Source organism: Macaca fascicularis, chromosome 16 (genome assembly GCF_037993035.2).
Source record: "Macaca fascicularis isolate 582-1 chromosome 16, T2T-MFA8v1.1".
In the NCBI taxonomy this organism is placed as follows: Eukaryota; Metazoa; Chordata; class Mammalia; order Primates; family Cercopithecidae; genus Macaca; species Macaca fascicularis.
In genome coordinates this window covers 19,953,587-19,978,486 of record NC_088390.1, presented here as the reverse complement: position 1 = coordinate 19,978,486, position 24,900 = coordinate 19,953,587, and the positions used below count along the sequence as shown (strand labels likewise).

Genomic DNA, 24,900 nt, shown 5'->3' with positions numbered 1-24,900 from the left:
GATTACATAAAAACTATCAGATCACATCATTAGCTGTAGAAAAATTCAGTCCTCATCCTTTAAAAACAAGCCAAGTAGTCAGGCATGGCAGTGCCTGGCTGTAGTCCCAGCTACCAAGAAGGCTGAGGTGGGAGGATCCCTTGAGCCCGGGAGTTCAAGGCTGCAGTGAGCTATAATCGCCACCACACTCCAGCCTAAGTGACAAAACGAGGTCCTGTCTCTAAAAATAAACCACCAGGGCCAGGCGCGGTGGCTCAAGCCTGTAATCCCAGCACTTTGGGAGGCCGAGACGGGCGGATCACGAGGTCAGGAGATCGAGACCATCCTGGCTAACACGGTGAAACTCCGTCTCTATTAAAAAATAGAAAAAAACTAGCCGGGCGAGGTGGCGGGCGCCTGTAGTCCCAGCTACTCGGGAGGCTGAGGCAGGAGAATGGCAGGAACCCAGGAGGCGGAGCTTGCAGTGAGCCGAGATCGCGCCACTGCACTCCAGCCTGGGCAACAGAGCGAGACTCTGTCTCAAAAAAATAAAAAATAAATAAAAAATAAAAATAAAAATAAAAATAAACCACCAAACAAAACACCTCTTAGCAAAATATTTGCATAACATAATAAAAGGTATGTACCAAATGCCTACAAAAAACATACATCATGATGAAATGTTAAATGCTTCCCTTGGAATTAGATACGAGACCAGGATCCATCCACCGTCACGCTTATATTCCACACCGCACAAGGTAAAGGGGCCTGCCCGAAGTCATATCATTGCTCACTGGGTAAGTCAAGACGACCCAGTCCAGCATGTTAGATCCTTCATCACAGTTTTGTGCTAAAACTTCTCCTATTATCCTTTGGACATGAGTCTCTTAAGTATTATCATTTAAATTCATGGTTGTTGGCGGATTAGTTGATAGTCTGTGGTAGAGATACAGTAAGTATTAGTCCATTTAGCAGGTCTGTGTTTTGCTTTTTCTACAGTAATGTAAAAGGGTAGGAAGATTAGTATGTTACAAGTCCACTGCAATTACAAATCAGTCTCTGTGCACATAAGACAGCACAAAATCACAGACCTAGGGTTTTGATAGATATACAAGAAACCCTATATAATAGCATGCCTCCATCTTTACCTCAAACTCTCACCCAAAAATACTAGCTAGGACCTTTCCCCTCTTACTAGCAGTATTTGATAATTCTAGTTAGCACGCAATAAGATGTAGGATATATGAATAACAACAGTTTGATTTTAAATATATATGTTGTGCCTTGCACTCTACCGAAAATGCACTTTCCTTTAAATTAGATTTAGTTTATTCCAGAAGATTCTAGATTTTATTGCCTCTATTTACCTAAGCTATAATAACTTCAAATGCTTTCATTAACAACCAAGGATAAAAAAAGTTAAATGAACAAAGAATTTTACTGAAGAAACTAGTAAGAAACCAAAATGTACAAAAAATAGGACAAAAAAATTAATAAAGATAAAAGTAGAAACAAGTTAATCAGAAACAGATTAACAGTGGAATAGATAAACTAATCCAACTGGTTCTTTGTAATGGAATGTGGACAGACATACTCTTCTGGATAGGAAGACAAAATATCATAATCATATCAATGCAAGTTTTTATGCAAGCTCAAACATGTATAAACTGAGAAAAGGCCTGAAAGGACATATAGCAAAATGTTAGCAGTTTTTCTCCAAGTGGTGAGATTAAAGGTAATATTTTTCTTTTTTATACTTTTCTGTACTTTTTAAATCCTCTGTAATGAAAATATTTTATGATGAGAAAAAAATAAGCTACTTTTAAGATGTCAGATTATTTCTCATTGACACATACACTTCATGTAATGCCAAACTACCAAAACTACAGAGGGACTGAGAAAGAACATCAAGAAGGTGCACATGGGAGATGAAACATTTTGCCAGAGAGTACTGAGTATCTTAAAGTAAAAAAAGAATAGTCTTATTCCACAAGACATTAAAACCTAATGCAAAGCCTGTCTAGTAACCTCTAATGGAATTACTTCCATACTTTCAATAAAATACCTACAAATTTAGAATACAGACAAAGAGAGAAACTCCTTAACACGGCCCACCAGTAAGTCCATCAGATGGCCAAACGCAGAATCAGGTTGCAACGGACTCATCTTAAGACAGATGAAGCAGTGGAGGAAAATGAGAGCTCATGGCATAATTTGCTCCTTGAAACAATGCCAACCCCTGACCTAAGGTAGGAAGATGTTTTGAATCCCTCTTGCCAGCAGATCCCTAAATCAGACCCAGAACTTGGAGGAAACAAGAAATAGGAGGCCATCTCTCTGCACCTCTCCAGCACTGCTCCGGGCAGAATATCATATAATCACCACAATTCTTGCATCAAAAAACAAAATTACAGGCTGATTAAAGTATTATTTTTTAAAAAACAAGAAAAGTTATTATTTATTTGCTCTTGGGCTATGGAAGATCTTCCCAAGCAAAAAAGGTTAAAAAAATGAAATGATTAACATATTTAAATGATATAACAACGTAATACCAAGTGTTGGCAAAGGCTCAGGGAAGCACATGATCTCATGACCACTAGGATGAATAAACTGGCATAATATTTCCGAAGGGCAATCTGGCTGACTGTGTTGAAAGTCTTTAAAATGTTTATACTCTTTGACTCGGTAAGTCATCGTCTAGGAATTTGTCCTAAATAAACAGTAAGATAGATTTAAAAAAAAAAAAAAAAAAGTATTTATAATATTGAAAGACTGGAAAGACCACAAATATTTGACAATACATATATCTTCAACAACAGGGACCTAATAAATATGAAATATTTATATTAAAATAGTACCTGGCCTTTAAAAGAATGTTTAAATGAATATTTAATGATAGGAATATACTGAGAAAAATTTTAATATTTCTAAAATGCTAAATGCAAAAAGAAAGTTAATAACATGTACAAGATGATTATAAATTTGTTTAACTTGTATGATACACATACATACACATATATCTGGAAGAAAACACCAAAATAGTGGTAATATTATGGTGGAAAATTGGGAGTGATTTCATTGTCTGTTACTGGCAGTTAAAAGCAGGCTGACAGACCTGGCAAACTCCCACTCAATCTTCAGAACTCAGCTCAGTTGCTATTTCTTCCAGGAAGTCCTTCTGTGCTACCCTCGACCCCCATGTTATACCAGGGCCCCCCCTCATCTTGGCACTAGACTAGAGCCTGGGCATAGGCTCTATGATATTCTTTATCACTGCATCATACTCTGATTTGATTTTACATCCCCAGTACACTTTGAACCACCCATAATCAGAAATTTGGGTGTTTCCTTTTTGTATCCCCAATCCCAACCTGTCGTCGATCTAACAGGCCTTCAAGCCGGAATGCTGGCTTCGTGAATGAAACAAACTAAGAAAATGCTTCTCTGTGCTCTGTGAATTTAGAGGTTAAGGGCAGAAATGTGAACAAGGATGAGCAAATACCAGTAAAGAGCTGTCTCTTCTCACCTTTGCCAGCAGACTGGAAACATGTTTAATTTCACCGTTTGCCTTTAGTAATTCTTGTCTGAGCTCATTGCAAGACAGTTCCAGTAGATCTTTCTCCGCTCGGGCTACTTTCAACATTTCTTGAACTTCGCAGCTCTCTGCCGTCTGCTCCATGGCACTGGTCTCTATGGCTTTCTGCTTCTCACCCTGCAAATGAGACTTCAAAGATCCATTCTCAGTTTTTAGCCCTTCCAAGGTAACTCTACACTCTTCCAAAGTTTTGGCCATCATGTTATTATTATGCCGTTCCAGTTCTAGAAACTCATTCAGTTTTTCATTTTCTTCCTTCAGACGTTTAATCATTTCTAAAGCTCCTTGGTTTTCTTCCTCAACCTTCCGCAAGCTACAGGTCAACTGCTGCTGAATGTTGAGCAGCTTCTCTCTTTCAAAGCGGCCCTGTTCAAGAATACCTGTGCACTTCTGCTCCAGTTCAAGGATTTTTCCTTCCTGAGTGGTGGGCTCTTCATTCTTTACTCGCTCTTGTAAAAGATTCATCAGCTTCTCATTTTCTTGACTTAGCTGCTCTGCCCTCTCTCGATGCTGATGAAAGGATGTCTCTAAAATCGTCTTTTCATCCACCAGCTTCTCATTTTCAGCTGTCAATTCCTGCACCATTTGTTGCTGGTCTGATAGTTCCTGTAGAGTGGCCTGTAGTTCTTCTGCAGTGCTATGGTGGTTTTCTTCCATCTTTTGTATCTTCTCTGTGAGGGAAGCCAGGGACAATTCACTTACGTTGTTTGGGGAACTCCCAGTGGGAGAACACTTTGAACTCTTAAAGGGGTTACTGGTGGAGGACAGGGGCCTTGAGGGTGTCTCTGCTGTAATGTGCTCAAAGTCGGAAGCATCTGGCGACAAAGAAGCTTTGGTAACATCGCTACTTGAGGAGCCTGATGTCCGTAATGCATTTCCATGTATGTTTTTTTTATACTCATCAATGTCACTGGACAACTGATTTCCAGCTGGGCTTCCGAAGCTTGACTCTTGAGTTATGGATGTCGGGCAGCTGCTGTCACCAGTGTGACTTGCTGCCCCTTCTGAATTTGGGGAGTGCTCAAGATAGATCAGTTTCTCCTTCAGGGCCCGGTTTTCTTCCTCTAGATTGGAAAGCTCTTTCTGAAAGTTCTTGTTCTTCTCCTCAAGTGCTCTTATCACAGGTTCTGTGTCACCTGGGGAGACTGATGTTCCATCAACATTTGGGCCCAAAGCATCAGGCCCCTCAGCGCTCAGAGTCCTTTTCTCTTTGCATTTCTTTAGTTCACTTCGAAGCCTGTTAATTTCACTATCTTTTGCTTTGGCTTCTGCCAAAAGTTCCCGAACTTGGGACTCAAGCGCAGCCTTTTCTCCACCTTCATTCTCTTGCTTGGGCTTGGTGGAAGGGGTCCTCAGGTGTTTGGTAGGAGTGGGAGTGTTGGAAGAAGTTGGACTGGACACTGATTTCCTGGGGTTCGAAGGACCACGTGGCACAGACCTCTCTCTTGAGACAGTTACCGAAAATTCCCGTGGCGCTGGAATGCCTGTCCGTTTGGTTGTTGTAAAGGCCCCTTAAAGACAGAAGAAGAAAAAAAAAATGAAAAAATAAAGCAAGTACTCTTATAAACAAAACCCAAATGACTGTAAATCACATGGCACAGTGGACTGTGGCTGTCACTCTTCATCCATTTCCTCCTCCTCTAGCTAATCACCCAGTTCTGACTGGGGTTTCAGTGCTTCTTCCCCACAGCCCTATACTTTGGGTGAGGCTGACTCCAAGCCTGAGCTACTTAGGATGACCCCATCCCCAGCCAGTTGCTGGTTCACGAATGGGCACACAGCTCAATTTTAAGATCAATGTGACAAAGGGAAGTTTTTCTGGGCAAGCTATTAAACACCATGGGACAAGAGTGAGAAAATGTGTAGGTGCGGGAATGGCTGCTAACCACCCTGCCCTCTCAAGAGGAAGGTGGGAATGCAGATGGCAGAAAAGGAAGAAGGAAACTACATTCTCAATAGCATTGTTGAGTTGCTAAATCAAATCAACCCTGAAGTTTGGCCTATAGCTGGCCTTGCAGATAGGCAAGCCAGTAAATACCCTTCCTATAAGTCACCTTGAGTCGGGTTTTCTGTAACTTGCAATTTAGTACATCTGCACTGATAATGCTGGCAACTAAACAATGGCCTTTTGACAAAATACAAGTTCTTTGTGAATTTCTCAATAAACACTTTAAAAAACATCATTAACATATTTTGACAGCATAAATTTGATTAAGACATCAGAAGATACAGATAATACTGAGAGATGGATCTGATACAATGACATATCACTTTTGACATAACTGGAAATGATGCACTCATTTGTGTACATGAAGAAACAAGAATAAATGAAATAAGAACATACCTACGGTACTTGACATGATACAGACATAACACAGAATACTTGTAACAGGAAATGTAAGATGTAAATAATTATCTTTCATTTTCATCTGTACTATAGCATGGACAATGTAAAAACAATCCTAGGGGTGAAACCCAGACATCAGTCTCTATCGTGCTCTAGAATTGAAATCCACCTCAGATGTTACAGTGTAAATTAAAATCCTGGACATTTTTTTTTTCTTTTACAAACTCAAAGACTATCTGATGAGTCAAGGCTGGCTGCTGTCACTTACACAACTCTACATGCTTTGAGTGAGAGGTCTAACAAAGGGTCCCAGAAGTGGTCATCAACCTGTAGGCCTCTGCAGCGTAGGAAGGGCATAGGAGGGAATGTTCCCATAGACTGGCAACAGCCCCAGAACAGGTTCTGCACCTAAGAAGATGGGCAGCTGTAAACCTACCACCAAGACTGTTTCTGAGCCCTGCACAAACACACATCTAAACATCCTGGATCCTGACAACATAAAGGCTGATGGCATTCATTACAAAACATCTAACAACTGAGCTCATTTGAAACTTTGATCTAATAAAGGCTGAACTGTCAAATTAATACACAGAAAACTACAGTTTTTAAATTAACTTCTTCAAATTAAGTTTCTGGAAAGCCAAGAGTATATCACAGACTACAGTTGACCCCTGAACAACTTGGAGGTTAGGGGTACCAACCTCTCATGCAGTCAAACCTCTGTGTATAACTTTTGGCTCCCCAGAAACTTAACTACTAATAGCCTATTGCTGACCGGAAGCCTGACTGATAACATAAACAGTTAACACGTATTTTGTATGTTATATGTATTACATACTGTATTCTTAAGATAAAGTGAGATAGAAAAAAAATAAAATGTTATTCAGAAAACCGTAAGGAAGAGAAAATACATTTGCAGTACCATACTGTATTTATCAATACCATAAGTTTACATCATCTGTTTGCAAAACGAATCATCTGTCTGAAGCGGCAGGCAACCATTCCTCAAGCAATTCAATTCTGTCAGGGCTTTTATTGGCTTCTAGGGAGCACTGCCAGTATCACTAGTGGCACTTCATATGGGTCCCATAGTGTTATTCAAAGTTTGTGGTACTGCACTACACACAAAAAAACATACTCAAGAACCTTAAGAGGTCACTTTTCACCGTGATCTGAAGTGTACTGGAGAGAGGAACTGCTCCCACAGAGATGACTAGCATCACAGTGCCTTCCAAGCGGCTACCCGCAATGCTTGAGCGCACTGCAACAACATCAGGAAGTGGCCACAGAATTATTACAGAAGTACTGTATGTACTATAGTTACTTGTATGCAGTTATAATACAGCATCTTTACATTTGTTTACATTTCTCTCAGCTATGACTAGCACCATGTATAGTCTGCGTGTACATAAGTTTAGAAAAAGTTTAACTTTTTATAATAGATTTGTGTATATTTATGGTAGTAAATGATAAAACTGATCAGTATCTACATGTATTTTATGTATTCATGACATATATAACTTTTTCTCAATTTTTTCCGTATTTCTAGACTACTCGGTTTATCTGAGTTTTTTTCAAACTGTTGCAACTCTCCAAATAATTTTCCAATGTATTGATTTTTTTAAGTCTCCATCTAAATGGACCCACGCAATTCAAGCCAGTGTCGTTCATGGGTCAGCCTGACTTTCAGGTGTCAGATACCTCACCTGCATCATACTACACACTCAGTGAGGAAAAGATTTATTTCATTATTCTTGTGAAATGAGTATTAAAACCACTAAGCACTACAATGTTTTTGTAATGCCAGTTCTCTAGAATGAAGTCACTGCAGCAAGGACCGTATTAAAAACTGGAAGATAACTACAGTTTCACCATAACTTGAGTCAGAACAGGCAAACTTGAGAGTCCAGGACTGATCATCAAACAGGCGTTTGTTATTCTTAATAGCATCACTAAATTAAGGCTACCTTTTTCTTTCTTTCTTTAACTCTTATTTTATATGTTTGAGACACAGTTTTGCTCTTGTTGCCCAGGCTGGAATGCAATGGTGCGATCTCAGCTCACTGCAACCTCTGCCTCCCAGGTTTAAGTGATTCTCCTGCCTCAGCCTCCTGAATAGCTGGAACTACAGGCATAAGCCACCATGCCCGGTTAATTTACTGGTTTTTTTTTGTTTTGTTTTGTTTTGTTTTGTTTTTAGTAGAGATGGGGTTTCACCATGTTGGCCAGGCTGGTCCCGAACTCCTGACCTCAGGTGATCTGCCCGCCTCGGCCTCCCAAGTGCTAGGATGACAGGTGTGAGCCACCATGTCCAGCCACTTTCTTTTTTTTAAACCTGCAATCATTTGTTGGTTTTGAAGACGGAAGAACTAATATAGAACAGATCAACTCTGTTGTTATTTCCAGCTACAGTTTAACGCCTTCCTTTTGCTGCCAAATTGTAGTCTGTTCTCCCCATAAGTGTTACTTCTCCCTTATCTATACTACTAGGAATTTTTAAAAACCATGAAACTAAAGTATATTTATGAATGGATGTGTATTATGAAATGTACAATCCAGCTGTATTTTTGTTACATCTATTCTTTTCCCTTTTTCTTTTCTTCTTTTTTTTTTTTTTTTACTATGTCTGTCTCTGTTTTCCAAAAGATTCTTCCCATCTCTGTATACCTCATTTCAGAAACTGTTACGGAGCACAGGTTAGGTTCAGAGTTGCTTAAAATTCACCATCAGACCAATGATGATGGTCTTGGCTGCACACCCTCCACGTGAGCCCAGGCCTCCAGCCCAAACACACCTCCTCGTGGGTAATGACAGAGAAGAGTAAAGAGCAACAGCCCTACAGCTTACGACACCTCCTTCTAGCAGTGGGAGTCAGACCTCACTGTTAACCAAAGCACTCTGAAGCCCTGAGGCTGGCCATGCTTCCTTACACAGCACCACATCAGGGGCAGTGGAGAGAAGGGCCAGTGGAACAGGGATTGGCTCAGCCAGCACCACTGGATCTTTTGTGTTCCTCCCACCCCACCATCACTTACGTGAAACATCCCCGGGAGGCTGGCTGACTCCAAGAAGTTAGCATAAAAGCAAGCTCCATCTCGTAAAGAAGAAACATGTTTGAAGTGTGACATTTTCTAAATGCCAATGAAAAATTATACAGCGGTCAATCACAAGTACATCAAACTAAGCATTCACAAACTATAATGGAACACATAATATTGAGAACAGTTGAGTATTAAGCTGGTTGGTCTGTGAGTAATGTTCCTGTTTCTCTTTTATGATTACATTTGTGCAATAAATTAGAAAACAGGAGTTAGCCAAACTGTATACGAAAAAAATGCACTAATCATCAGGGAAATGCAAATTAAAAGCACAAGGAGATATCACTTCACACCTGTTAGAATGGGTACTATATTTGGGAGGCCAAGGCGGGTGGATCACGAGGTCAGGAGATCAAGACCATCCTGGCCAACGTGGTGAAAGCCCGTCTCTACTGAAAATGCAAAACTTAGCCGGGTAGTGGTGGCGTGCACCTGTAGTCCCAGCCACTCAGGAAGCTGAGGCAGAAGAATCACTTAAAGCCAGGAGGCAGTGGTTGCAGTGAGCCAAGATCACGCCACTGCACTCCAGCCTAGGCAACAGAGCAAGGCTCTGTCTCAAAAAAAAAAAAAAAAGACAAAAGACAACAAGTATTGGTGAGGATGTGGAGAAGAGGAAAAGGGAACCCCTGTACACTGTTGGTGACAATATCAATCAGTACAACCATTATGGAGAACAGTATGGAAGTTCCTCAAAAAATTAAAAATAAGGTCAAGGCAGTAGGATCATCAGAGACTAGGAGTTCAAGAACAGCCTGGGCAACATAGTGAGACCCTATCTCTACACAAAAATATTTAAACATTAGCCTGGGAATGGGGGCATGCACCTGTGGTCCCAGCCACTTGAAAGGATGAGGTAGGAGGATCACTTGAGCCCAGGAGTTTGAGGCTGCAGTGAGCTCACATTACACCACTGCACTCCAGGCTGGGTGACAGAGAAAGACCCTATCTCTATTTAAAACAACAGTAAAAGCCAGGCGCTGTGGCTCACGCCTGTAATCCCAGCACTTTGGGAGGCCGAGGCGGGCGGATCACGAGGTTAGGAGATCGAGACCATCCTGGCGAACACGGTGAAACCCCGTCTCTACTAAAAATCCAAAAAAACTAGCCGGGCGTGGTGGCGGCGCCTGTAGTCCCAGCTTCTCGGGAGGCTGAGGCAGCAAAATGGCGTGAACCTGGGAGGCGGAGCTTGCAGTGAGCCGAGATCGCGCCACTGCACTCCAGCCTGGGCTACAGAACGAGACTCTGTCTCAAAAAAAAAAAAAAAAAAAAATAGTAATAATAATAATAAAGCCAGCACAGTGGCTCATGCCTGTAATTCCAACACTTTGCGAGGCTGAGGCGGGCAGATCACCTGAGCTCAGGAGTTCGAGACCAGCCTGGCCAACATGGCAAAACTCTGTCTCTACTAACAATACAAAAATTAGCTGGGCGCCATGGCACATGCCTGTAACCCCAGCTACTTGGGACACTGAGGCAGGAGAATTGCTTGAACCTAGCAGGCGAAGGCTGCAGTGAGCCGAGATCACACCACTGCACTCCAGCCTGGGCAACAGAGCAAGACTCCATCTAAAAAAAAAAAAAAGCTACCATATGATCCTGCGATCCCATTACCACATATATAGCCTAAGGAAATGAAATCAGCATGTATCACCATGTCACAAAGACGTCTGAATTCCTATGTTTACCACACCATTACTCACAATAGCCGAGATACAGAATCAACCTAAGTGTTCACCAGTGGATGAATGAATCAAGAAAATGTAATATATACACAATGTAATACTATTTGGCCTTTAAAAAGAAGGAAATTCTGTCATCTGTGGTAACACGTATGAACCTGGAGGATACCATGTTAAGACTGCATGCTCTCACTCGTATGTGGAGCCAAGAAAGTTGAAATCAAAGAAGCAGAGTAGAGTTGCCAGGGGCTTCTGGAGGGGCAGGGAAGGTGCTGGTCAGAGGACAAAAATTCGGTTAGACTGGAGGAATAAGCTCAAGAGATCTACTGTACATCATGATGACTACACTCAATAACAATGTATTATATTCTTGAAAATCTCTGAGAGAACAGACTTTAAGTGTTCTCACAAAAAATAGTATGTGAAGTCAGCAAATGTTAAATAGTTCAATTTAGCCATTCGACAACGTACACATATATTTCAAAAACATTATGTACATGATAAATATATAAAGTGTGTCTCAGGCCGGGCGTGGTGGCTCAAGCCTGTAATCCCAGCACTTTGGGAGGCCGAGACGGGCGGATCACGAGGTCAGGAGATCGAGACCATCTTGGCTAACACGGTGAAACCCCGTCTCTACTAAAAAAATACAAAAAACTAGCCGGGCGAGGTGGCAGGCGCCTGTAGTCCCAGCTACTCGGGAGGCTGAGGCAGGAGAATGGCGTAAACCCGGGAGGCGGAGCTTGCAGTGAGCTGAGATCTGGCCACTGCACTCCAGCCTGGGCGACAGAGCAAGACTCTGTCTCAAAAAAATAAATAAATAAAATAAAAAAATAAAGTGTGTCTCAACACAAAACAAATCTGGCTGGGCATGGTGGCTCAAGCCTGTAATCCTAGCACTTTGGGAGGCCAAGGCCTAAGCCCAGGAGTTCAATACCAGCCTAGGCAACACAGCAAAACCCTATCTCTACAAAAAATTTAAAAATTAGCTGAGTGTGGGGGCCCATGCCTTGTATTCTCAGCTACTCAGGAGGCTGAGGTGGGAGGATCACCTGAGTCCAGGAGATGGAGGCTGCAGTGAGCCGAGATTGTGCCACTGCACTCCAGTCTGGATGACAAAGTGAGACCCTGTCTTGATCAATCAATCAATTTACTTATTTTAAAGAAAAGTTAATGTAAAAAAATAAAAACAGAAGGAATAAATTCTATCATAACAATATACATAGAGATGGGGTGGGAAAAATAAATATTTTTGGAGAACAAAGAATACATTTAAAATAGCAATAGCAAGATCAGTTAAATCATGGATCAGATAACTAAACACTGCTTCCATGGTGATTCTCATGAGCTGAAAATAAAATATTTTAGTCCTTTTTTTTTCACCCTTCATCTTGCCCAAAGAACATGCTAGTGGGGCTGTTCTTTGGTAGGTCATCTCTCTAACCTGAACTGATTAAGGAAATGGTAACAATCTGAAATAAATGGGTTTTTTTTCATGTATTCAACAAGTATTCATGGAGTGGCAGGTAGGAGACACAAATGAAAATTCAGCATCTTCATACACCACAAAATTACAAGATAACTTGCTTTTTTTTTTTAAGAACCTAAACTATTAGGATTTTTAAACTATCACTCTTCATAAATTGTTTTCTCAAGGAGTTCCAATAATTTCTTCAATGTCAAATCCAATTTTTTCCCTTAATCTTATCCTTCTCAACTTTTCACTGGCTGCTAACTTCATGGACTATTTGTTTCCTCTTTCCATCATTCCTTTTACTCACATCTGACAGTGGTGCCAACCCCCAAGCAAGGATCTGATAATCATATTTAAAATCTCCTTCCCTTTTCTTTTACAACCAACCAGTCAGCCACTAAATCCCATTAGCAGTTTTTGGAAATGTTCCCATGTTTTTCCTTTCCTTTCCTTTTGATCTGAATCAAGTCCAGGTCCTCAGACTATTCCACCTAATTCTCTGAAACTGCTTTCTCACAGGTCTTCCTGATTCCAGCCTCTCCCCACTTCAGGGCACACTGGACTAATATCCCCCAAATATCCCATTGATGCTTCTGTTCCAGAATCTGTACATGTTTCTTATCTCCTGCTGCATCAATGTCAAACTTCTTCCCTTGGCTTTCAAAGTTACATGTAATCTCATCCCAACTGGTGTATCCACCCTCATGCATCTTTTGTTTTCCTTTCTCTCCAACACACCCATTTAACTCTAGCCAGTATCCTCAATGTCCCCAATACATCCTGTGACTTAGTGGGACATCATTCCCTTTCCACTGGACCCTCTGGACTGGCATTCAAATATGCTTAATTCTCTTCAATTAAAAAAAAAAATAGAATCCACATCTTATCTTCTTCCAGCTAATAAATATCCTATTTCTTTCCTCTCACAGCAAAATCCTCAAGAGTTACATTCACTGCTTTTCTTCCATTTCTTCATTTACTCCTCTACCCACTCCCATTACTTGACCAAAACACTGTCCACTAAAGTCATCATCAGTGAACTCCATGTGGTCCCAGGCAAGAGATATTTGCAATCCTCTCAGCAGAGTTGGTACAATTCCTTTCTTTTTGAAACGCCCCTCTGGTGCCAAACTTCCCTAGTTTTCCTCTTACCTCTGCAGTCACCCTCTGACTCTTTTGCTGCCTCCTCATCTCCCCTCTCTACATGCTAGAATTCTTCATACCTAAGTCCTGGGCCTTCAATTGCCACAAATATCTTTCTGGTCATTTTACTTGATCTTACGATCTTCAAAACCACCTGTATACTGATGACTCCCAAACTAACTCTCTTGTATGGACCTCCCCTTGAAGCAACAGATCTGAATATCAAGCTGTATACTTGATAAGCATAATTACGTTGTGACAAAACTAGATAATAGGGAGAAAGGAAAGAATGCATAAAATGTGCAAAGGCCCTGGAATGCAGAGTCAAGGCAGCAGGGACGCTGGTGAGAAAGAAGGCTAATCTATACAGGGAACTCAAGGAAGGCCTCCCTAATAGGGTTGAGATTCATGGTGACGTATGTCCATGAAAACAAGGACAGGATGCTATGAAGAAAGAATAAAGGTAACACAAGAAAAAGCTCTAAAAAAATGTAAGTATGGGCCGGGCGCGGTGGCTCAAGCCTGTAATCCCAGCACTTTGGGAGGCCGAGACGGGCGGATCACGAGGTCAGGAGATCGAGACCATCCTGGCTAACACCATGAAACCCCGTCTCTACTAAAAATACAAAAAACTAGCCGGGCGAGGTGGCGGGCACCTGTAGTCCCAGCTACTCCGGAGGCTGAGGCAGGAGAATGGCGTAAACCCGGGAGGCGGAGCTTGCAGTGAGCTGAGACCCGGCCACTGCACTCCAGCCCGGGCTACAGAGCAAGACTCCGTCTCAAAAAAAAAAAAAAAAAAAAATGTAAGTATGTTTGCCAAATTAAAAATTCAACAGAAGGGATGGAATGCAAAATCAAGGAACTCTTCCAATATGCAGAACAAAACAAAAAGAGATGGAAACAGAAAAGATTAAAAACACAAGGATCAAACCAGGAGATTAAACAATAAATTAATGGAAGTTTTAGAAATACATACAGTGGAAACAGTGGAGGAAGTTATCAAAGAGCAAAAGAATTCCCCAAAACTGAAGAACATAAGTTTCCAGAACTCCTATCAAGCAAAATGAATGAAAAAAAATCCCACATGAAGATATATCTTTTAAAAAGTTTCAGAACACAAAAAATGTCTAACAGTTTGGAGAAGGGATGTGAACTGAGAATGAGACTGGCCATTATCATTCATTAGCAATACTGAATTCTAGAAGACAACAAAGCAGACACCTTCAAAGTTCGGAGGGAAAATGATTTTCAACCTAGATTTCTCTACCCAGATGAACTATAAATCAATCACAGAGGTAGAATATATTTTAAAGCATGCAAAAACTGAGAAAATTAAACTGATAATACCCTTTCTAAGGCAGTTATTTGAGGATGTGTTCCAGAAAAACAAGGGAGGAAACCAAAGAGGAAGAAGAAGCAGTAACCAGTCTAGAGAAGTCTCAAGATGATACCCATGGAACAAGTCTGAAAAATAAATCTCTGATTCAAGAGGACAAAGTGCCACAGAAAAGAAGTTTCTTTGATAGAACAAATGACTGGATAGAGAGTATTTTTTTAAAAGGGATTTAACAGGCCGGGCGCAGTAGCTCACACCTATAATTCTAGCACTTTGGGAGGCCAAGGCAGGTGGAGCACGAGGTCAGGAGTTCGAGACCAGTCTGGCCAATACAGTGAAATCCTGTCTCTACTAAACAATCCAAAAATTAGTCAGGCATGGTGGCATGCTACTCAGGAGGCTGAGGCAGAAGAATAGTTTGAAATTAGGAGGTGGAGGGTGCGGTGAGCCAAGATCACGCCACTGTACATCAAGCTGGGCAACAGAGATTCTATCTCAGAAAAAGAGAATATAACAAAAACGTCAGACGCACGTGAACCAGAACAACTCCATCTTGAATAGGAGCTGGGTAAAATGAGGCTGAAAACTACTGGGCTGCATTTCCAGACAGTTAAGGCATTCTAAGTCACAAGATGAGATAAGAGGTTGGCACAAGATACAGCTCATAAAGACTTTGCTGATAAAACAGATTACAGTAAAGAAGCTGGCTAAATCCTACCAAAACCAAGATGGCCACAAGAGTGACCTCTGGTTGTCCTCACTACTACACTCCTGCCAGCGCCATGACAGTTTACAAATGTCATGACAACATCAGGAAGCTAACCTACATGGTCTAAAAGGGGAGGCATGAATAATCCACCCCTTGTTTAGTTATCATCAAGAAATAACCATAAAAATGGGCAACCAGAAGCCCTCAGGGCTGCTCTGTCGATGGAGTAGCCATTCTTTTATTCCTTCAACTTTTCTAATAAACTTGCTTTCACTTTGCACAGCAGACTCACCCTGAATTCTTTCTTGCGTGAGATCCAAGAATTCTCTTTTGGGGTCTGGATCGGGCCCCCTTTCCTGTAACGTATTTCTGGCAACCCAGGTGCAGAAACCCTGACCCAACGGTACCTTCGGGTAAGTGCTGCAGTCCTAGAACATCTTTCTGGAGACCATGGAAGCAATTATACTGCAGAAACCCCCAACCCAAAGGCTAACTTTGGGTAAGTGGTGGGGTCCGGCAACATCTTTCTCACAAACCACAAAAGGGACAATACTGAGGAGAACCCCCAACCAAAGGAAACAGAATGCAGCACTGATTGGATGACTTTGGGTAAGTGGTGGAGCACCCAAGTAAAGAATGGGATTGGGTTAGAGGCCCAACTTAGGGGAGTTCGAGTCTCTCCTAAGAGAGTGGGTTAGAGGCCCCTCTTAATAAAAGGCAAGGACCTTGGGTTAGTGTCCCTTCTAAGATTTAGGGGGTCAGAGGCCCATCTTGGTAAAGGCCTTCTTGGGTAAGAACAGGTTTGGCACTATGGGATGTTAACTGCTACTCTCTTTGGATTAATCTGCCTTGCACTCTTTGCTAATGGCTGTGGGTGACAGTTAGGCATGTACAGGACTATGGGACATGGGAGAAACTTAAGAGCTGATGGGATGGCTGGAAAAGATCCCTTTGCTACTGAGAAGCAGCCACCTGAACTTTTTCAATGTCACTGCAATGGGTGGGTCTTTCTCTGACCTCCCTGATCATTTCGCTTTCCCCACCCTGCTACAGGCAATGTTTTTCTCTCTCTCCTTTTCCTTTCCTATCTTTTCTGTTACTCAGGGCAACCACCTTGCCCACAGGCCATGTAAGTCTGAGGCTGGATTAAAGATGACGGGCCCCATGGGGGCAAATTTAAGCCTCTCCAGTTTGATACTGGGTGCTAAGCAGAGTGGCTAAATGTCTATGTTTCATCACATGTATTTTGCTCTGGCCAGAACAAAGAAAAGTAATTTTCCTTTATGATGAGGCTTGGCCCCCAGGGCAATGGTGCTGCAAGCCAGATCACTAGTGCCACTCAGGGAAAGGGAACCCAGAAGCCTGCCATGCTGGCAAAAGGGTGAGAATTTCTTACCAGTCAGATTTCTGGCTTCTCACTCTCTGTGCAAACAGTTCAATGAATAGGGGGAAAAAAATCAGTGTTTATCTCCTCTGTAATGTTTTGATTAATGTAAAAAAAAATTCTAAGGCTAGTCTTAAGCTGGTGTATTTTGTGCTATGAATTTGTTTTTCTGCGTCAAGGGATGCTTTAGGACAAAACACGGGCTTAGAACACCTGTAGGTCCACTTTTCAAGATGAGCCAGCAAGCTGGTCAGTAACAAACTTGGCTGCAGGTCCCTGAAACAAACAAAACAGTGGATGAAGTCTCCACATTGTTTTATGTCCTTGGGAGCTTGACCTTGTAACCATGTGCCAGTACTTTTGGTCTCTGCCTTGCAGGGAACAGGAATTTTAGGGTTCATGTCATAGTTAGATCTAAAAATCATATTACTTAAAAGCCTTTGCAAGCTCAAAATTACTCTAGATTCCTTCTGGGAAAGGAAAGAGAGACCGTCTTGTGCTGTAGCTCAGAAGCCAGGGTTTTGCACTTTCGCAGTGGCAGCTCAGGTTCGATTCCTTCTCTAGGAAGTTGTTTCTGGTTTAATATCTGTGTGACCTTGTCTATTCTCTTCTCCTCCATGAACTGTCTTAAATTTTCCTTCCTCTAAGCACCTTGGAGGTTACCTTAGGTATAGTTCAAAAGCCAGAAATATTGGCTGTTTGGCATAAGAAATTCTAAAAGGACTTTATTAAACAGTGTTATGGTTAAAATCAGTTTAATTAAAAGCAGATATTCAGGCTCAAACAGCCTGAATTCCTTGGGAAAAACAGGAGGCACCAGAGACCCCCTTTCCTGGTCCTGTTCTTCCAAGGGCTTCATCTTAAAGCCAGTAATCCAATTAAGAAACTTAAAAACTGGCAAATGAAAAATCTTACAACTACTATAGTAATCTTCGTCTGTCTTTCTGTGTAGCTATATACATATTATGTGTAATGTTGATATAAAAGAAGTCTAATTAATTGGCTGAAACAAAAATAAGTGCTTAAATCAAATATTTTGAAAGCAAAATAAAAATTGTAATGCCTTTTAGTTCATGTAACCTTAGTAATCTTTGGGAAATACAAACAGCTTTAAAAATTATTGATAAAATAAAAACATTTAGTCTAAATTATGCAGGTCAGATATTAAGTTTGCTAAATGCTTTAAGGTCATACACTGCTAAACTTTTAAAAATTGTTCAATTTACCTGCCTTAAAGCCATTAGATTCTAGATAAGGCCTGGGGACATGTGGAATTGGCCGTGCCCCCTAGCTATACAAAGATGATTATAAAGAAAGATTTTATATAAGAAAAGATCTTGGTATGGTAAATTCTCCTTCTAAAGTAAAATGACTGGTTATTTAAAAGGAGGGATGTTTAGGGCAAGTCAGAAAGTCCAAGAATGTTTCAGATGGTCTGTGTAAATCATGAAAGGATTTTTGAAAGAGAATTTATGCAAGAAATGTTATACAATTCAAAGGCTGTTAGGCCTCCTAAATGCGTCATAAAATGCCACTATGACTCTTACTGTGTAACTTGCCTGCTTAAGTAAGGTAAGGCCTGGGGACATGTGGAGTTAGTCACACCCCCTAGCTATGCAGGAGAGTCAGCCCTTATCTGTACTTCTGTCTGGCATGTCCTAGGCTAGGCTCCACACCTAGTACACAATTAAAATTGCTTACTAACCAGGGTTTTCACCAAAAGTAAATGTCGCTAAAAGTTAACACTGTAACTTGTGAGACTATTGAAGAAACAGTTTTACCTGTAAGGTGTGTAAGGAAAGTAGAATATATTTTTGGTAAAAGATTATAAGAAGGCATGGGAATATGGGTTTTTTGCCTAAAGGGTTAAAGAAGTGTTTTAAGTTAGAATAAAGCTAAAGGTTTGAACAGTTGTGGAAGGTTTGAAAAAATGAATTGTAAAAGAGATTCTGTGTGTGAACACTGGCTAAATTAAAGGGGTATTATTCAGTTTTTCTATAAATTAAACATTGGAATGAAAGCACAACAGGTTTGTCTTAGAGCAAAAACCTGCTTATGATCTGCTCTTTAACAAGACTTGTAAAGGGTTATAAAAGATTTATGAGAATCTTACCTTATGGTCACACTGATTAAGATTGGAAAGATTTATTTATTTATAAGGTTTTACTAAGAATTAGCAAAACCCTATCTCTACTAAAAATACAAAAAATTAGCTGGGTGTGGTGTCTGGTGCCTGTAGTCTCAGCTACTCAGGAGGCTGAGGCAGGAGAACTGTTTGAACCTGGCAGGCAGAGGTTGCAGTGAGCCAAGAACAGCGTCACTGCACTCCAGACTGGGTGACAGATCAAGACTCCGTCTCAAAAAACAAAAAAAAAAAACAAAAAAAAACTGGGTTTTATATCAATAATGCACTAATACAATAGTGACGTTTGGTTTATTTGGTATAAAAATCATACAGGAAGCATTATCAAATGTGAAATGGTGTTTTGCTTTCTCTGGACTATGTTTGCATAAATGTGTTATTGGTACATTCTAAAGTTATGGGAAACTCCTATAATTCTAATATTATTTAGTGTGTTATTAATAATTATTATAATTGTTATGTAAAAGTCTGTGTATCACAGAAGTAACCAAATTTCCTTATCAATTGTGGCTTTAGTAGTGGCTGTCCTAAAGCTTTTTATCATCCAGAGATGACTGTCTTGTCTTAAACCTCTTCAGAAGGTGTTTTATAATCAATTATAGAACTCTAACACATGTTCTTAAATGCAGGTTTTCTGGTAACTTTGGAGAGTGTAACAACAGAACAGAGGAAAAACTTTCAGTACTCTCATGGAGAGCTGAAATATTCATGAATATCAAGCAAAACAGGAGTTACCTAAATTCACTGAACCAATAAAAAACTGAAGTAATATTTTAAACTTTGCATAAAACACTGCTGATCCCTTGTTTTTCAGAGTCAAGGAAACTTTCCTTTTGAGCTATTTATAGCTCTTAACAGTTGAATATATACTGCTATGCACAAAATTCAGAGCGTATTTGTTTCTCTCTACCTGATTTCTCCAGAATTTGGCAACTAGTTGTGAGTATTCTCAACTTACAGCAATATAGTTATTTGCATAGGTGCAATAAGAATCTGTTTTCTTGGCTGGGCGCGGTGGCTCACATCTGTAATCCCAGCACTTTGGCAGGGCGAGGCGGGTGGATCACGAGGTCAGGAGATCCAGACCATCCCGGCCAACATGGTGAAACCCCATCTCTACTAAAATACAAAAAATTAGCTGGGCGTGGTGGCGCCGCCTGTAGTCCCAGCAGGAGGCTGTGGCAGGCGAATCGCTTGAACCTGGGAGGCAGAGGTTGCAGTGAGCTGAGATCATGTCACGGCACTCCAGCCTGGTGACAGAGTGAGACGCTGTCTCAAAAAAAAAAAAAAGCTGTTTTCTTTTGTAACAAAAAACAATTGGAGAAATTGGTTATTTTACCAAGGCTTTGACTGGAATGGTATGTTTTCCTTTAAGGAATTAAACTTGACTTATAGAGCCAATAAAAGCCTGTGGGAACTGGCCTCATACCTTGTCTACAACAGTCCCTGTTCAAGGTTTCTGACTTGCGGTAAGTAAAGGATGTCACTTTCTCACAGGTCTAAGAGCTCCAAGTTATCCTGCGACCTCAAAAAGAAAGGAATTTACCCAACTCATAGGTATTTGAGGGTACAAACCCATGATAGGGCTCAGCTTTAAAAAAGCCTTATCTGAGATCCCTTACAAAACAGAGTTCCATTAAAGCCAATTAAAAAGCCTATGTGAAAAATAATTATTCTTGCTACACTTTATACAAATAAATCAAGACAAGTATAATAAAACAAATCAGTCTTATCATAATTTGTCTTTAGTAAAAACGGAAAACTGGAGAGAGAAATATGTTTCAAGAACTATGGTACACCTGTTATTAAATTCTAGTCTCATCTGTTGTTTTTGAGTTTATTTCTGCAATTTAATCTACGCCTGCTTATTCCTGTGAACCTACAGTGATCTCTAACTGCTGCTCAGAACAAGAGGGATGGACAATATAAAAATCTGGATCAGTATTCTTATTCTGGGCACATCACAATCAGCTAACAACCCCATATCAGCTTAATTCCAACAGTTGCCCAGTTCATGGAAAGTCTTCTAATTTAGTTTACTTGGAATAACTTTACTTATTTTGCTTTACTGTTGTGGAATATATTGCTGTTATACTTTTTGTGTAGGAATACAGGACAAGCTTACACTGATTGTTTTCTTAAACTCTTATTAATCTTCCACATATCACCCTTTGTCAAAACTCAAGAGTTATGAATGGACCTTACCATACTGATGCTTTCTGACTATGCTCCTCTCTACTCCAAATGTAAGAGACCCTAATAGTTAGGCAGGAATATCATCACCCCTATTCAGCCTGAAGGAGTTACAGAAGATGAATTTTCATCCCTCTGGAACCCTTAGGATTAAGGGTTCTCTTATAAAAGGGAGGGGGGAAATGTCAGAGGCATGTGAACCAGAACAACTCCATCTTGAATAGGAGCTGGGTAAAATGAGGCTGAAACCTACTGGGCTGCATTCCCAGTTAAGGCATTCTAAGTCACAGGATGAGATAAGAGGTTGGCACAAGATACAGCTCATAAAGACCTTGCTGATAAAACAGGTTGCAGTAAAGAAGCTGGCTAAATCCTACCAAAACCAAGATGGCCACAAGAGTGACCTCTGGTCGTCCTCACTACTATGCTCCTGCCAGTGCCATGACAGTTTACAAATGATCTAAAAAGGGGAAGCATGAATAATCCACCCCTTGTTTAGCATATCATCAAGAAATAACCATAAAAATGGGCAACCAGCAGCCCTCAGGGCTGCTCTATGGAGTAGCCATTCTTGTATTCCTTTACTTTCTTACTAAACTAGCTTTCAATTTGCACTGTGGACTTGCCCTGAATTCTTTCTTGTGCGAGATTCAAGAATCCTCTCTTGAGGTCTGGATCGGGCCCCCTTTCCTGTAACAAAAATAGTCACAAAACAAGAAACTTCATAAAAATAAGCTGTATAAGACAGATAACAAAATCATAGCACATAACTTCACTCTGCAGGGTACAATATATAAGTAGTCACAATAATCTCCATACTACACACAGAACCTGCAAGACTATTTTCTAGAACATACGAATACTGTCATCCTTGCTAGTGAAAAAGGTAAAGTACAGATGAAAGAAACTGGGAGGCAGAAGAGAAAGCAGACAGAGGGGGCAAAAAGGATGGCAGCAATAATATCCACCCTCACCTTACAAATACGGTGTCAAAGATACTATATATAGTTGACAAAACAAGAAATAAAGATGAAATACATCACTAAAATAAAAACAATAATCAAGAAAGAAACTAAAAACAGTGATATTATGACACTGGGAGGGGGTTGCAGGGTCATGTGTTAAATCCTCACCTATCATAAGAGGAATCAACAAAATTGGGGGAGAAAAATAGCAACACCAAAAGAATGAGAACACAAGCCATAGGCTGGGAGAAAATATGTGCAAAAGACATATCTGATAAAGGACTGTTATCCAAAACATACAAAGAATTCTCAAACTCAACAAGAAGAAACTGAGGGCTGGGTGCAGTGGCTCACACCTGTAATCCCAGCACAGCACTTTGGGAGGACAGGGCGGGAGGGTCACTTGTGTCCAGGAGTTCAAGACCAGTCTGGGCAGTCTTGAGACCCGTCTCAAGGGGTCTCCCTGCATAGTGAGACTCGTCTCATTAAAAAAAAATAAAAAATTAGCTGGGCATGGTGGCTTACACTTGTAATCCCAGCTACTCAGGAGACTGAGGAAGAAAGATCACTTGAGCCCAGGATGTGAAGGCTGCAGTGAGTCATAACTGCGCCACTGCACTCCAGCCTGCGCAACAGAGTAAGACACTGTCTCAACAAAGAAAAAAATGGAAAATGAAACACCTGACTAAAAATGGAAAAAACAGATACCTCACCAAAGAAGAAATACAGATGGAAAAATGAGCGTATGAAAAGCTGCTCCACATCAGACATTCCTCATGGATCTAGAACTAGAAATACCATTTGACTCAGCAATCCCATTAAGGGGTATATACCCAAAGGATGATAAATCATTCTACTATAAAGACTCATGCAGACGTATGTTTATTGCAGCACTGTTCACAATAGCAAAGACTTGGAATCAACCCAAATGCCTATCAATGACAGACTGGATAAAGAAAATGTGGAACGTATACACCATGGAATACTATGCAGCCATAAAAAAGAATGATTTCATGTTCTTTGCAGGGACATGGATGGAGCTGGAAACCATCATTCTCAGCAAACTAACACAGGAACAGAAAACCAAACACTGTATGTTCTTTCTCATAAATGGGAGCTGAACAATGAGAACATATGGACACAGGGAGGGGAACATCACACACCGGGGTCTGTCAGTGGGTCGGGGACTAGGGAAGGGATAGCATTAGGAGAAATACCTAATGTAGATGACGGGTTGATGGGTGCAGCAAACCATCATGGTATGTGTATACCTATGTAACAAACCTGCACGTTCTGCACATGTACCCCAGAACTTAAAGTATAATAATAATATAAAAAATAATTTATAATAATAATAATTATATATTTAAAAAAAAAGCTGCTCCACATCATACATCTCTAGGGAATTTCAAATAAACACAAGAGTGACATATCACTACACAACTATTAGAATGGCTAAAGTCCAAAACAGTAAGAACACCAAATACTGGTGAGGATGTGGAGCAACAGGGACCGTCACTGCTGGTAGGAATGCAAAATCATTCAGCCACTTTGGAAGACAGTTTGGTGGTTTCTTAGAAAAGTAAACATACTTGTTCTCTATGATCCAGCAATAGCACTCCTTGGTATTTAGCCAAATGAGTCAAAAACATATGTCCACACAAAAACCTGCACATGGATGTTTACAGCAGCTTTACTCGTAACTGCCAAAACTTGAGAGCAACCAACTGTGGTACACCCAGATAATGGAATATTAGTATCATCCACCCCTTAAAATGAAATAACTATCAAGCCACGAAAAGACATGGAGGAACCTCAAATGAAGCATTTACTAAATTAAAGAAGCAGTCTGAAAAAGCTACACACAGTATGATTCCAACTATGACATTCTGGAAAAGACAAAACTACAGAGACGGTAGTTCTGTAAAACTATGGTCCTTTTGCTTGCAAAAGCAAAAAGATCAATGGTTGCCAGGGGTTGGGGGGAGGGAGGGATGAACAGGTAGAGCCAGGCACAGGTGAGCCACGGTGCCTGCCTATTCATCCCCCACCCCCAAGGGGGAGAGGCAAGGTGGGAAAATCGCTTGAGGCCAAGAGTTCAAGACCAGCCTGGGCAAGACAGCAAGGCCCTCTACACAAAACTTGGATACATGGCATTATACGTTTATCCAAACCTACAGAATGTGTAACGCCAAGGGGGAACCGCAATGTAAACCATGGACTCTGAGTAATAACAATACATTGGTGTGGGTTCACTGATTGTAACAATGTGCCACTCTGGGGGGAGATGTTGATAATGAGTTGGCTGTGTGTGTTCGGGAACAGGAGTACACTATAGGAAAACTTGTACTTTTCACTCAATTTTGCTGTGCCTAAAATTGCTCTTTAAAAAATAGTGTTTACTTTTTTAGAAGGCAGTAAAAGCATAATGAAGTGGTTACCTTTGAGAAGAGGGACAAGAAATGGGAAGGGGTAGGGCAGCAGCAGTCTTGCTTTTCATAATAAGCTCCTTGTCCTGGTTCATTATTTTAATCCTTGTATATACTACTTCGATAGTGAAAATTAAGAAAAAGAAATGTGAATGTTTATGAGTACAGTGTGGAAACAGGCAATTAGCAATCCGTTGGTTTTATAGGCAGCACTGGCCCTTTGGACTTAGAACAGATGAGATAAAAGAAGTTGGAGGCAATTCAGCCAGCAGATGCACGGCCATAAGGAACTAAGTCTGTTATCAAATCTTGGGGCCCCACCTTGACCGTGACAGAAAAGTAGTTGTTTCCACAGCTGGACTGCCTTTTGGGTAGTCTCAATGGTGGGCTTTCTAGAGATTCATACCTAACTTGTATTAAAAGTCA

The 24,900-nt window shown here is 40.8% G+C and overlaps 1 protein-coding gene across 23 annotated transcripts in view; it reads right to left on the bottom strand.

Moving 5' to 3' along the window:
- SPECC1 (sperm antigen with calponin homology and coiled-coil domains 1) overlaps positions 1-24,900 on the bottom strand; it is a 317,948-nt gene that overhangs the window by 106,106 nt on the left and 186,942 nt on the right. For 21 of the 23 annotated variants that reach the window (XR_012425372.1, XR_012425373.1, XR_012425374.1 and 18 more), the window contains one exon: positions 3,506-5,085. The exons of the other annotated variants lie outside the window; for them this stretch is intronic. Coding sequence is in view for 18 of the 21 variants with exons in the window: in XM_074018821.1 (XP_073874922.1) it covers positions 3,506-5,085 (1,580 nt within the window). In the remaining 3 variants the exon portion in view is untranslated. The remainder of the gene's footprint in view (positions 1-3,505; positions 5,086-24,900) is intronic. 23 annotated transcript variants of the gene reach the window in all.